General features: G+C 44.3%; 1 protein-coding gene across 11 annotated transcripts in view; it reads right to left on the bottom strand.

The window, feature by feature from the left end:
• Positions 1-14870, bottom strand: part of PDE1C (phosphodiesterase 1C) — a 1966671-nt gene that overhangs the window by 519175 nt on the left and 1432626 nt on the right. For all 11 annotated transcript variants that reach the window (XM_069215191.1, XM_069215280.1, XM_069215225.1 and 8 more), the window contains one exon: positions 9181-9294. In XM_069215191.1, the coding sequence (XP_069071292.1) occupies positions 9181-9294 (114 nt within the window). The remainder of the gene's footprint in view (positions 1-9180; positions 9295-14870) is intronic.

Consider the following 14870-nt stretch of genomic DNA (forward strand, 5'->3'; position numbering starts at 1 on the left):
GAGTAACTCTGTGTAGGTGACAGCTGAAGACTTGTGTGCAGTATGTTCCACACAGATTTTTTGGTTCTGCAGAAAAAGGTTTCCAGCACGGTAAAGATTCTACATACTACACACTAAAGGGTTGATTACGAGTTTGGCGGACTCCAGACAGGGTGGCTGCCGCCTAAACAACGACCTCCCCAACGTAGCTATGATGGGTTGCCTAGTGGGACACAGGCTACAGCACCGAGCCAGTGGCAAAGCAGACAGAGAACACTGTGATAATGCTGGCCAGGGGGGCCCTGCACTGCCCATGCCAACTGCATGGGCAGTGCACTTGGTCTATAGACCGCCACACTTGTAATGAGCCCCTAAGTATTGTAAGCAGCTTTAGACAGAATCACCTCAGCATGACAATTTCTACATACAGTAATATAGAAGACTGTGTGTACTAGGTACTAATCTGTGTACATGTGCTTGTTTTTCTTGCACTGCGGCGGACCGCGGCGTGAGCCGAGCATTCGGCTCGGGGCACTGCCGCGGTTCCTGGCTGCGGGGCATGCCGCACCCCTTCTGTTCTTTATTTCCTCGCACAAGGCCCCAAAGTGGGCATGGGGCCTCAGCGAGTCTTAGGTATGGCGCGCCCTCGATATTAGACGAGGGCACCTTCACCCCAACCCCTCACTTACCTGGTGCAGCCAGTTCCTTTCTTTTTTACTTCTTTTTTCTCTTCTTTCTCCTTTTCCTCTTGTTCTTATTTTCACACTTAGCAGCCATGTTCTTCTTTCTCCCAGAATGCCTTTCTTTTTCCCTGCATGCCTTAGGACCCTTTTTCAAAATGGCGCCTTCTCTCTATATTCTCCTATGATTCTTTCCCAATCCTATAGGGTGTGTGATTCTTGTTCTCCCTGCGCTGCAACATTTCCTTTGGTGGTGATCTTCGCTCGTGTTATTTTTTCTCCTCTTTTTTCCCTCGCTTGTTCCAGCTTCTTCCAGTATTGTTTTTCTTGTTGGAAGACTTACATTCTTTTGCTTCTTTTTGTTCCAGGGAGTTCCTGCTACAGAGGTTTTTCCCTTTGGGGTTCTTTCCTCTGGGACTCCTTCTGGAGGGCACGGACTGCCTTTTGGGGTTCCTCCATCAGCAGCACCGTGGTTGCCAGAGAGGGATGTCCTTACCTTGGTCAAGGCAGAACCTACAAGAATCGAGACCACTCTGCAGTTCCAGTGGGTCAAAGACATAAACGACGAGTACCCTGTAACAGTTTTGCTTCAGAAGTTGAATTATCTTTTCTTTGTAGATACTTTTCAATACTCCGTGGTACATTTCTCATGAGAGTTTTGCTGTCTACAAACATTGTGGTAGAGTGAACACTGTTTACAGTACCAACGTTTTTACTCCTATCCATTTAATTTCTCATTGTAGGTTTGGTGACTGTGAGGGGTTTGATAGAGATAGTAGGGCATTAATATTAGGACAGACGTTGACTATCGTTTGGAGCTTGGCTTCCTCTGAACCGTACAATAAGGGTTTTCAATATATCTGTGACTGATTGCTAGTGGAAACTGAATGGTATCTGTGACAGCATACATGATGCTTTAAATTATTCCAAGCTATTTTGTACTTACTTTCATGCCTCTAAAGCCATACTAGTTTATACAGTAATGTGTACCAAAGAAGCTTGGATGATGTCATCAGTGATTTCCTCAAGTGAGGTCATGGAAAATATCATGAGTGATGTAATTAGTGAGGACCTAAGCAGCGCATGGCAGGAGTTCAAGTTATAGTTTGCTCTGCTAGGTATAACTGGTGAATTTCTGTGTTTCTGTGTGTTTTTTTAGTTCAAATCATTAATGTTACTGACATCTTCACATAACTATAATATTACCTTAACCTGCGTGTGTTTTTTTCAGTGAATTTGAGTTTTTTAAACAAGAACTGATCTAATTATCACACCTACCTATAATGCTGCTTTAACCTTTGTTATTTTCAGCAAATTTCTAGTTTTTTTTTAAATGTAAAGTAATATTTTACCACCATACGTGAAGCCAACACCCCCCATGCACGCTGGCCAGGTGCTGCAGCAAACCCACCACAAGCAGCCAAGCCCACGCTGCACATGGTCTTTGGCCCTGTGGCCAACCTGTTCGGAGGCATCAATCCCTCCCCCCAGGCAGCCAAACCCCCATGCTGTACACGGCCTTTCACTTTCCATGGAATGGGATTGGTCACAGGGCCTGGCTTCAGGCTTTAGGGACCCCATCCCTAGGAGCTAAAACATATATATTAAAGGGAGAGGGCATGCAGACCCCCTCCCTGGCTCTTAATTCGCTCCAGGGACATCCTCCCCTGGTTGCAGTTCCAATAAAAAGGGGGTGGGGGCACACAGCCCTCCTCCCCAAGCCTTAAAAGGCCCCAGGAATCCCTTCCTAGGGTCCAAATACAACTAAACAGGAGGGTAGGGTGTGCAGCCCCCCTCTTTGAGGCTTACTAGGCCCCAGGGACTACTTCCCCTGGGGCCAAATACCATAAAAAAGGGAAGGGGCCCACATGGCCCCCTCCCTAAGCCTTCTTGGGCCCCAGGCACCCCATTCCCCAGGACCAAAATCTAAATAGAGAGAGGTGTGCCGCCTACTTCCATGAGTCTTATTAGAGACCCCAACCTTTGGGGCAAAATATAATAAAAAATGGCAGAGGCTGCACCACCCACCCCCCTGAGCCTTATTATGCCCCTGGTACCCAATTCCCCTAGAGCCAAACCAATTAAAAAAGAGAAGGTGATCTGTGTAGCTCCACTACCCAAGCCTTCTCAGTTCTGGGGAACCTCATCTCTGGGGCCAAATATAATATTTAAAAATAATTAAAAAAGGGACCTTATTAGGCCACGGAGATCAGGGTTGTGTGTTTTTTTAAAGGGGAGGGGGGCACTCAGTCCTCCTCCCTGAGCCCATTTTTGCCCAGAGGTCCTTATTCCTGGGGCAAAACCAATAAAAAAGGTTACATTAGGGGGTCTGCTCTCTGACATGACACTGCACTGTAGCTCCTCCACTCCAAAACACTCAATTACTTACCACTCTATGACATATCACTGCACTTTACTCTATGACACACCATTCCACTCTTCCCCAGTCCACTCTGCAAGATTCTACTCCAGTTTATGGCCCTCCAATCTATGCCACAGTAATCCACTAAATGACACTCTACAATGTGCCACTTCACTCCACTCTATGACATGTCACTCTACTCTCTGACAGGCCACTCCAGTGCATGACATGCCACTCCAGTGTATGACATGTGACTCCACTCTATGACATGTCAATCGATGCTACTGTACGACCTGCCACTTTGCTCTACACTACTCCACTGTACTCTGATCTGCCAATCTACTCTATGCCACTCCACTCTATGCCACTCTACTCTATGCCATACCACTCTACGCCTCCCCACTCTTCACCACTCCACTGTATGCCATTACACTACGCAAGATACTTTAAGCCACTCCACTATTGCCATGTAACCGTATACCATGACACTCTACACCACAACACACTATGCCAAGACACTATGACACTCCATTCTATGCCACTCCACTCTATGCTTTGCCACTCTCCTCTGCTTTACAACTTTCTACTCTACTCTATGACACTCTACGCCCCTCCACTTCACCACACTCTACTCCACTCTACGGAACTCTACTCTACAACACACTATCCCACTCTGTGCACCTCTATGACACACTACTCCACTCTGTTCCACTCTACGCAACTCTATGCCACTCCACCCTATGCTATTCTGTGCCAGTTGACTTTCCACTCCTCTCTACCACACTCTATGATGCTCTACTCCACCCTATGCCACTCCACTCTACTACAAAACTCTACTACGCTCTATGTCAGTCAACTCTACAATACTCCACTCTACACTACACCACTCTACAACCCTCAACTCTAAGATACTCTATGACATGCCACGCTATTCCACACCACACCATTCTAATCTATGACATGCCAGTCCACTGTCTGCCACTCCATTCCACTGTCTGACAAGCCACTCCACTGTGCAATATGCCATTCCACTCTAATCCCCAACGCTGTAAGACACTATATGACACACAATTCTATAACACACCACTCCATGCTACTGTACGACACAGCACTTCACTCTATACACTTAACTCAACAACACTCTACTCCACTCTAAGCCCCTCCACTCTATGAAAAAACAATTCACTGCAAAACTCTCCACTCTATGACACTCCACACCACTCCACTCTATGAAACGCCACTCTATGACATGCCACTCCACTCTATGACATGCCACTACACTCTACATCATTCCCCTCTACGCCCCTCCATAGTAAGACACTCTACGACATGCCATACTACACCACTCCACTCTACTCACGACATGCCACTCCACTCCATGATATGCTACCCCAACAACACTCCAGTCTAAGCCACTCTATGCCACTCCAATGTATGACACAACTCTCCACTCTACTACATGCCACTACACTCTACAACATGCCACATGCCACTCCATGTCACTCCACTGTACGACACAAATCTCCACTCTACCACATGCCGCAACACTCTAAAAAATGCCACTCCACTTTACGCCCCTCCAATTTAAGACACTCTATGACACTCCACTCTAAGCCACTCCACTCCACCTCACTCTATGACAATCTATACCAATCCACTCCATTCCACGCTACTCCACTCTATGACACTCCACTCTATGACACTCCACTCCACTCCACTGTACCACATGCCACTGTATGACACAGCTCTTCACTCTAGGCCACTCTGCTCTATGCCACTCTAGTCTACTCGACTCTACACCACTCAACTTAACTCCACTCCACTCTACTCCACAACACTCTATGAAACAACACTCCACACCATGACAATCTACAAACAACCCTGTTTGCCACTCTACTTTACAACAGTGGACTCTCTGGCACTCCACTGTAACTAACTCCACTCTATACCATGCCACTGTATGCCACTTGACTCCATGCCATGCCACTGTACACCATGACACTGTATACCATGACGCTCTATGACATGACACTCTATGACAACTTTACACCACTCCACTCTACTTCACTTTATGATATTGTAGTCCACACTACAACACTCTACACCCCTCTACTCTATGGCAGTCTACTCCTCTCTATGCCACTCTACAACACTCTACTCCAATCTATTCCAGTGTATGGCACGGTATTCCATTCCATGACCATCTATGACACTCCACTCCACTGCACAACAACCTAAGCAGCTCCCTCTCTGCCACTCCACACCCCTTTACACCACCCTACTCTAGGACACACTACTCCATTCTACTCCACTGTACTGCATTACTCCACTCTACGTCATTCTATGCCACTCCAATCTACCATACTCTATGACGCTCTACTCCAATCTGCACCACTCTAGTCTAATACATTGTACTCTGCTCTATGTCACTCTACTCTACTCCACTCTACCACACTCTAATACACTCCACTTTACGCACTGTACAACATTCCATTCTACGACACTCTCCTCCACTATACTCTAAGACACTCCACTTGAGGAAATTCCACTGTACAACACTCTCCTGCACTCAATGCCACTCCACTCTACAATACTGTACTCCACTTTATGTCACTCTATGACACTCTACTCAATGACACTCCACTCTAAGACACACCACTCAACTCTACGTTTCTCCACTCTAAGACACTGTATGACATACAACTCTATGAGACGCCAATCCATTCTACACCCTTCCAATCTATGCCACGCCACTCTATGCCACTCTACTCTATGCAACTTTATTCCACTCTGTGCCACTTTACTCTCTAACACTCTGCTTCACTTTATGCTACTCTACTACAGTGTACTTGACGACATTCCACTCAACAATGCTCCACTCAACAACATTCCACTGGATGACACTCCTCTCCACAACACTCCACTCTATGCGACTCCATTGTACGACAATGTACTCTGTCCAAAATACAATCAGCTATCACTTTAGTAGTCTATTATTAACTTACAATCTAGTATGAATCCATCATAGGAAACATGTTTAACTTACCTTACACTTATCATTTATCTCTATATTAATTACAATGTTGTATTTCTGATACCTGAAAAACATTTGGTTAATAATGCTACACGTCCTTCTCTTTTGTGACATTTGGCTAGTTCCTTAAAGAAATTTATTTTCAGATTTTTTTTTGTGGGAGGATTTTTTTCAGGGTCAATAGGACCAAACAAAACAACAGCTTCAAAAGGAGACAGGAGTAAAATAATGAAAAAACTAAAGGTGTTGGGGAGGACACTGGTGTGCCATGACCAGCTCACAATGTATCATCATGCCCTTCTCTCCCTCAACTATCACAGTATGGCAGAGGAGACATACTGCTTGATAATTTACCTAGCCCTTATTCTGTCTTAACAGATGTAGCTGAAGAAGTTGAAGGTGACTACTAGAGGGACAGATGCAGCAGGTGGTAGTGGAGGTACTGATGAAGCAGAAGAAGCTGACGATGACAAACTTGATGGTGCCTGCAGCAGATCTTTCTACTTTGGCTTCTTCAGTCACCTTCCTTTCCTCTGCCTTTTTTCGGCATGCTCTAACCTGATTGACCTCATTTACGATAGGTTTTTCCTCATTACTGTGGTACCAAAGGAATACTGCTTCACGTTCCCACAGGAAATCACTTTGTTGCAGAGGTTGCAGGTTACCAGTTTACAGTTGGCCTTCTGCCCTCCAGGAGGGAGGGAGAAAAAATCCCACACAATTGACTTCTTCAGCTTCTTCCTCTACTGAACCTCTTATTTCTCCTGCTACAACTGCACCTCTTCTTCCTCCTGCCCCAGGATCTTGTTCCTCATCCATTGCAGGTTTTGCCTAGTCACCAGGTGGCTTCAGAAGAAGAAATATTCGCTCTTCCAAGTACCACAATATTCTCCTTGGAAGAAATCAAATGGAATGGGAAAAAAGGGTATTCATTTCCTTTTTCCAACAATTGACATAGTTCTGAGTCAAGAAAATGTCGTTCTACAAAAGCAAAAGTACCTATGTAGTGTCTCAATACTATTGCGGTACCCGTAAAGTTCAAAAACACAACCCGCTGTTACAGTACTAACTCACATACCATTAAAAAACTCAACTAGCCATCAAACCCTTGATCCATATTTTAAAAAGAAAATAATTCTATGGTGTAAATATATGTTTTAGATTTTACAACAGTACTACAGTACTATTGAGGAACCGCTAATGAATGGCAAAATGATCATGCAGGTGATTCTGACGTTCCTAATTAACTTTGAACTACCTCAAAAGTACTGAAGTACCAAAAAAAACAATATTATCATAATGAACAACATTATATGATTGCAAATCAATTTTTTTTACCAAAACAAAACACATACAAATTCAATGAAAAAATTGAGCAGTTTGTTTGTTTTGTACAAAAGTAATAAATTAAGTTTTCTTAACTATAACTCCTTTTTAAGATTTATTTTTTTCAGTCTATCTATTTATCTATCTATCTATCTATCTATCTATCTATCTATCTATCTATCTATCTATCTCTCTCTCTCTCTCTATATATATATATATAGACATATATATATATACATATATATCAAATAAATAAATAATCAAGTCTCATTAATGAGTGCACGATTCGACTCCTTTTCAGAAGCGCGGGTTGTAGTTAATTTAGGGCCTGAGTTATAGTTATAGTAATTTTTCCTCGGAGAGCCAGGTAAGTGCGGGGTGGGCTTGAGGAGGGCTGGAGGCAGAGTGGTGAGTGTACATAAGTGTGCATGAAATTTGGCAGGCCGTGTTTGGCTGGCCAAACAGTCATGCGCACTTTGCATTTCTCTACCCGGTGGTATCGAACAGCTGGGAGGAGAAAGTGCACAGGACCCTACTCTCTGTCTGAGTGCTGAAGCTGGGGGCTCAGACCAATCACGATGCTGCTGTCATGCTGTTGACAGCAGCGTCCTGATTGGAGGGGAGTCTGGAAGCCTTTTGCTTCCGGGAGTCCGAGGAGGCTGGAGAGACGGAACTGTCTCTCCCAACACAGAGGTACGTTTTTTTGTTTGTTTGTTTTTTTAATATCCCCGCGCCCCCCACCTCACCCTGCCACCCCGCTGACTAGTGGCCACCCCTGTCAATTTGTCAGTAATGGATTCTATTCCGGTCCCTCAAACATTGTTTGCTTTTCATTTCCGATTACCTCGTATGTATTTTCATTATTTTTCTAAGGGATTACCGAGGCTTAGGAAAAAAAGCCTCTAAAGACTGAGGATTGTTATTACATATACTTAAAGATTTGAGCTGTTCAAATGACATGGCTTACAAGCAATGACCTACATCAAATAAGTCAGGAAATCTGCAAATGTGCCTGATGTGAGATATGAATTTAGGAAAGGCAAAACTTTAAAATAATAGTATATTTTCATCTGGAGAGTGCTCCACAATCCTGCAATCGTTCCTTGTTATGAAGAGTGTTTAACTTATATCATGCTGATGGCCAGATTGTAGTGTAAGTGAAAATACATAAAACATTGAAACAGTGGGTTACAGGTTAGAAACACAGGCGCCCTTCTTGGAATCTGTGGTGAAGGTGGCTTTGTGGTCCATTATAAATCAACGTATAACACTGCAATTTGATTATCCACATGCTCGATAAATGCTATAGGATTAAGAACTAGTCAAATACGGCATCTGGGTTAACGCAGGTTAAATAACGATCTCAAGGTAAAGGCAAAATGTCAACTTGCACCCCTTAACGTGTTGCACCACCTTAAGTGAAAGTATTCTACAGTGAGCTTTGAAGGGAGTATCCACCTTTGAAACTAATAGTGACCCTCAGAAACACAATCAAAGAGTGATGGAAAAGACCACAGACTGAGGTGTTCCTATGTTTGAGTGTGCAAGTGAACACTGACACAGTGTGGACATGTGCATCCATCCTCGGTGCATAAGGAAGCTTTGCCGGGCATCTATGACCAATGTATAATCCCAGTGGGACACGTTGATGTAATTCTGCTCAACATACCTACAACAAATAAGCAGGGACCTTATCGAGAAATATGTTGTCTACTTGTTCACAAAGTGGTCTGTGATAAGTTTGTCCACCTCCACAACAGTTCTACTATAATTGGACCCAATGAGTTAAATTGCCTTACCTTGTTTCATCAATGTACACTGATTCAAGAACGGTAGCGGCATATTCCAAATTCTTTTTTAGATCCGCTACTGAAGCTTCTCCTCTTTCCAACTGCTTTACCAGGCACCGCAACCTAGAAGGAGAGGAAAGATACTAATGTTGAAAGAAACCGAATAGTTTTTTGAGTATTTGGATGAAATGCATGCAGTATATTACTTTTTAAGCAAGCAAAGCTCCTGTTGCTTCCATACTGAAAGCATGATGATCAAAAGGGGTAAATAAACTTTCTAAGCACCGACCCGACGTATTTTTAATCATAAAATTGTGACTTTTGACAGCATACAAAGAACAAGCATTGCAAAGGAAGTAGAGTCTGTCTTGCATTGTGAGTTCTAACTAACACATATAAAAAAGGCTGTTGTATGGAAAAAGCAAAACGAAATACAGTTGCTTTCTTTATAGAGTACGTCTATTCGATACAGACTTTACTATGTAAAGATTCAGAGCACTTTTGAGATGCAAAATAGTCCTTTAGGCATTACAATACAATTACTCTGTAGGTGGAGGGATAATACACTAAACTAGCAACAAGCTCAAGAAAGACCTAAACACCTCAGTCAACACGGCCGCCTTCCCTGAAGACTGGAAACATGCATTAGTGAGGTCCTTCCAGAAGAAAAATTCCACTGACCTAGCAGAACTGAAGATCTACCAACCCATCTCCCTGCTCTCCTTTACAGAGAAGGATCTCGAAAAGGCAATCAACCAGCAACTCACTGAACACCTAGTGCACTACAACCTCCTGGACCCCTCTCAGTCCGGATTCTGAGCCAACCACAGCACTGAGACAACCCTGATCGCAGCCACGACGACATCAGGGCCCTCCTAAATCATGACGAAACATCAGCCCTCATCCTCCTGGACCTGTCAGCTGCCTTCTACACAATCTCACAGCACATCTTGACCAACAGGCTCCACCAAGTTGGAATTTAGGGAGACGCCCTCAAGTGGATCGCCTCATATCTCACCAGAAGAACCTAGAGACCCCGTCTCTCACTGTTCACCTCAGAACCCCAGAAGATCATCTGCGGTGTCCCACAAGGGTCGCCCCTTATCCCCACCCTCTTCAACACGTACATAACACCCCTGGCCAAAACGGTCAGATTGCACGGACTCAACATCATCTCCTATACTGACGACACCGAGCTTATCCTCTTGCTGTCAAAAGAAACCTCCACCAGAGTAAACTTCCAAAGCTGTATGATGAACTTTGCCAATTGAATGAAGGATATCTGCCTCAAGCCCATTCAACAAGATGGAAGCCCCATCTTCAGAAACAACACCTTGCCATGGAACTTGGCTCCCCTGCCCCGACAGACCACGCCTGCAACCTCAGCTCATCTTGGACAACAAATTATCAATGAAAAACAGGTAAACACAGTCTCATCCACCTGTTTTCACTCTCTACGCATGCGCCGTAAGATTTTCAGGGGCTGCCAATCAGCACCAGAACAACCATCAATCAGACCCTCGTCACCAGCAGGCTGGACTACAGGAATACTCTCTAAGTAGGAATCACTGCATGCCTCCTGAAGAGACTACAAACAATACAAAACTCAGCAGCAAGACGCATCCTCAACCTTCCAAGATGCTGACCCACTCTTACAAAGCCCTACACAATGAAAAAACAACAAACATCAACAAATGAATGACCTTCCACCAAAATACACAGTCATAAACATAAAGGGGGTGATTCTGATATTCGCCCGCCAAGCGGGAACCGCCAGAAGACCGTACCGCGGTCGAAAGACCGCGGCGGTCAGTCTGGGTTTCCCACTGGGCTGGCGGGCGACCGCCAAAAGGCCGCCCGCCAGCCCAGTGGGAAACAGCCTTCCCACGAGGACGCCGGCTCAGAATTGAGCCGGCGGAGTGGGAAGGTGCGACGGGTGCAGTGGCACCCGTCGCGTATTTCAGTGTCTGCATAGCAGACACTGAAATACTTTGTGGGGGCCTCTTACGGGGGCCCCTGCAGTGCCCATGCCATTGGCATGGGCACTGCAGGGGCCCCCAGGGGCCCCGCGGCACCCCCTACCGCCATCCTGTTCCTGGCGGGAGACCCGCCAGGAACAGGATGGCGGTAGGGGGTGTCAGAATCCCCATGGCGGCGGAGCGCGCTCCGCCGCCATGGAGGATTCTCAAGGGCAGCGGAAAGTCGGCGGTACACCGCCGACTTTCCGTTTCTGGCCGCGGCTGAACCGCTGCGGTCAGAATGCCCAGCGGTGCACCGCCAGCCTGTTGGCGGTGCTACCGCCGACCTCCACCATGGCGGTAATTACCGCCAGGGTCAGAATGACCCCCAAAGTCTTGCTCTGAAACACCATTTACTGTGTTCAGACTTTAAAAACAAACTATGCACTAAACGCATTGCTATTACATTTGTCAGTGCTCACAATGTAAAACGCCTTCCTACTGTATTTCACACATAGTTAAAATTGTAAAGCCCGTTTCTGTAGTGTTTGTCATGATGTTCACAATGTAAAGCACCTTTCAATTGTATTTAGTAGAGATTTCACCAGTAAACATTGGGTTGTCTTAATGTTGAGTTGATCTGGTTGTGTTGGTATTGAATGTCAGTCTTAATCCCTAATGTTACACCAATAGCAGCTTGTCAACAAGCTTTTTTGGAGGATGGAGTAAATTACATATTTAATTGTGGCATGACTCTGGCCTTTGGAGGGGTATACCTATCAGTTGTGCAGCAGAAGTGTAAGGGGCTAATTTGAACCATATTATGGGTGTCTTTCAGGCGGACATATTATTGTTGTGAAGGTCTGACCTGGAGGATCTTTGGGTGCACCTGATGTGGCTTTTCACCTTCAGATTTGATGAATCAGATGTTGATGTTCTGACTTGTGTTGAGCAGGAAAGATTACATTCACTCCAAGACAGCGCCTGAGATTTGTTCATGAGTTTTATGAATAGAGTCTGATGGGATCTACTTAGCTTTTTTTCTTTTTGCTCAATTGAAGATACAAGCTTCCAAATTGTTTGTGGGTATAACTAAGTTGCTATTCAACATAGCAGTACATTTGATAGCAATCTGCATAGCACCACCGTATGCTGAGATAGCTCAGTGGACTTAAGAATCCACTGCAGAAGTCTCTGAGTGACATCCAGGTCCTGATTCACAAAGGTAAACTTACAATTTTGTGTAAGTTTACTATTGTTTGCTATTGGCAAAGTGATTTATGAGAAGTATATGTATGAGTAAAGATGCTACTCGTAAATCCCTTTGTGAATAGCAAACAATTTCAACTTACACAAAAGTGAAAGTTTATCTTTGTGAATCAGGCCCCCAGTCTTTTAGCATTTGAGGTCAATGAAAGAGTACTACAGAGGTGCATAAGGGTGCAACCTGGTATTTATCGCTCTATAAAAATCAACAAGTACTGAAATTCAGAAAACTTGCTGTTATTGTTGATTGCTGATGTCCAAAAGTGACCCACAATCAGTGGTTAACTTGTGCTCAGAGTTTTTCTCCGAAACGTGAGGCTGCTGCAATTAAGTGCCCGAGCGCAGAATATTGGGGCAGGTTATCCTAAAGTCATGTCTGGTCTCTTTAATCAGTTTACAGCCACTCCCTGCCCCTTCAGCTCACTCTGACAGCTTTCTGCTTTCTATCTTTGTGATGCTTTTCCGTCTTTCTCTGTATTTCCTATAATTGTATTTTGCTCGCAGTAAATGCCTGATGCAAAAAAATAAGTTCCAACTCCCAAAAAATAAGTGCCGGTGCCCCCCACCGGCAACCACCGGCTCAAACTAAGCACTGGCCACAATGCTGAACAACGTGCCTTGCGACTGATGTGAGGTTGAGGTATTTTCTTTTCTTAGAAAGAAAGCATCGAACAGGAGAGCCCAGAGCAGAGACCCACTACCACTTGCTCGAGTATTTATGAGTCAAGATACCTCTGCTGTTCTCAGTTTCAAGTTTGATAACAAACTATCAGGTGACATTAGGTACAGAGAAAAGACATAGTCATCCAAATACGCTGTTGTATGCGACTGCGTCCTGGTAATGCACCAGGTCTTTATGAAAGATGTGAACCGTTGTACCCTAATTGCATTTCAAGCCTCCCGGCCACGACAAACCACTAATTTCCAGGAAGGACAATATGTGCCAGCCATTTTCCCTGTCCACTGTCACTATGCATTAGTTTCAACTTAGAGCAGTCTGCCTATGTCGCAGGTGAGTCTTTTTTATTAACTTGCAGATAAATTGTTTGGCTGAAACCTTTCTGTTTAACAGATTCCGTGCATTATTTGGCTTTTCGCTTATTTTGGTGCCTCTATATTTGAGTTGCAGATAATTCCCATCAGGAAACAGAAGACAGAGAACAACGCTGAATTTAAGAAAAGTGGTGCTGCATCCAATGCAGTGCCACTTTTCTTGCACCCTTTAGGTCCCCCTAACGCCACCAGGTGTGCGCCGTACTTAACATACAGCGCACCATGGGGGTAATTAGAGAACTAACATCAATATTTTTTACGCTAGTTTGACGCTTTGCATAATTAGCACCAAAAATGTTGACGCTAATCCTGCAAAGCACATTGAGGCCAACTGAAAACAATCTTTTAGATTTCATTGTGCCATTTTTTCGCCCCCACCTAAAGGAGGAATGCCCCTCTTGCATACATTATGCCTGGCGCAGGCATAATGTGGCGCAAGGGGTTACAAAGTGGCACAATGCATGCATTGCGCCAATTTGTAAATAAAGCGTGTTTTTTTGCCATAATATCGGCAGATTAGCATAAAAAATATTGCTAATGTGGCGATATATTGCGCTACGCCCTCTTAAATCCGGTCCAAAATGCCTTAAAACTGTGAAGGGAAGGCAACATGAAACCGGCGCAGATCAATAATAAAAGGGCCTGTACCGGAAGCGCATCTGAAAAGGCGACAGCATTAGAGAGGGTTGTACAAAAAAATCAAAGCACAACAAAGCTCATAAAAGCAATGGCGCGTTGCATTTTTGTTCTGCTTCATCGGAATTTTAGGATGAACAAAAACAAGCCAACCCACTGCTGCTCTCCACGAACAATGAGATTCTACACAGGAAGCTCTCAGAGCATTAAGTTTCATAGTAAAGAGCAAGGGTTTTTAATGAAATGATTTCAGCCCCCCTGAGGTGTTTCCGAAAGAATGGAAGCACTGGCAAGCTTCATTAAATCTTTCTCACGCCTATCAACAACACGCTCGGCACTTGCCATCAATATATCATTATCGTGCCCATAGGACCATGCTAACAGGACCTGATAGCAAGTCAAGTGGATTCTGCATAAGTCCGTAGGCTCCTTGAGTGTACCTGAGTAGGAGGAGTCTTCACACTGAACGTAATCACCGTCTAATGTATAATGTTTTATAGGGGACAGCCAATATCAGATGTAACATTTATACAAATGAGACATACAAAGAAAACCATTAAAACATGCTGCTTGCACTGTCATTTGTCAGTTTAAAAGGTCTAAGTCTCCCAGGGAACATCTAGTAATGAATTGATTATTACTGATACACAGGTATACTCCTACATAGCCCCTTTATGTATTTATTCAATGTAGGTATTACATTTTCCTGTATCTTATCAGGCTTGCAAAAGAGTCCGATTACTTTTTAGAGCAAAACTCATTCTTTAGAGAGTTAATGAACGCAAA

Source organism: Pleurodeles waltl, chromosome 2_1 (genome assembly GCF_031143425.1).
Source record: "Pleurodeles waltl isolate 20211129_DDA chromosome 2_1, aPleWal1.hap1.20221129, whole genome shotgun sequence".
NCBI lineage: Eukaryota > Metazoa > Chordata > Amphibia > Caudata > Salamandridae > Pleurodeles > Pleurodeles waltl.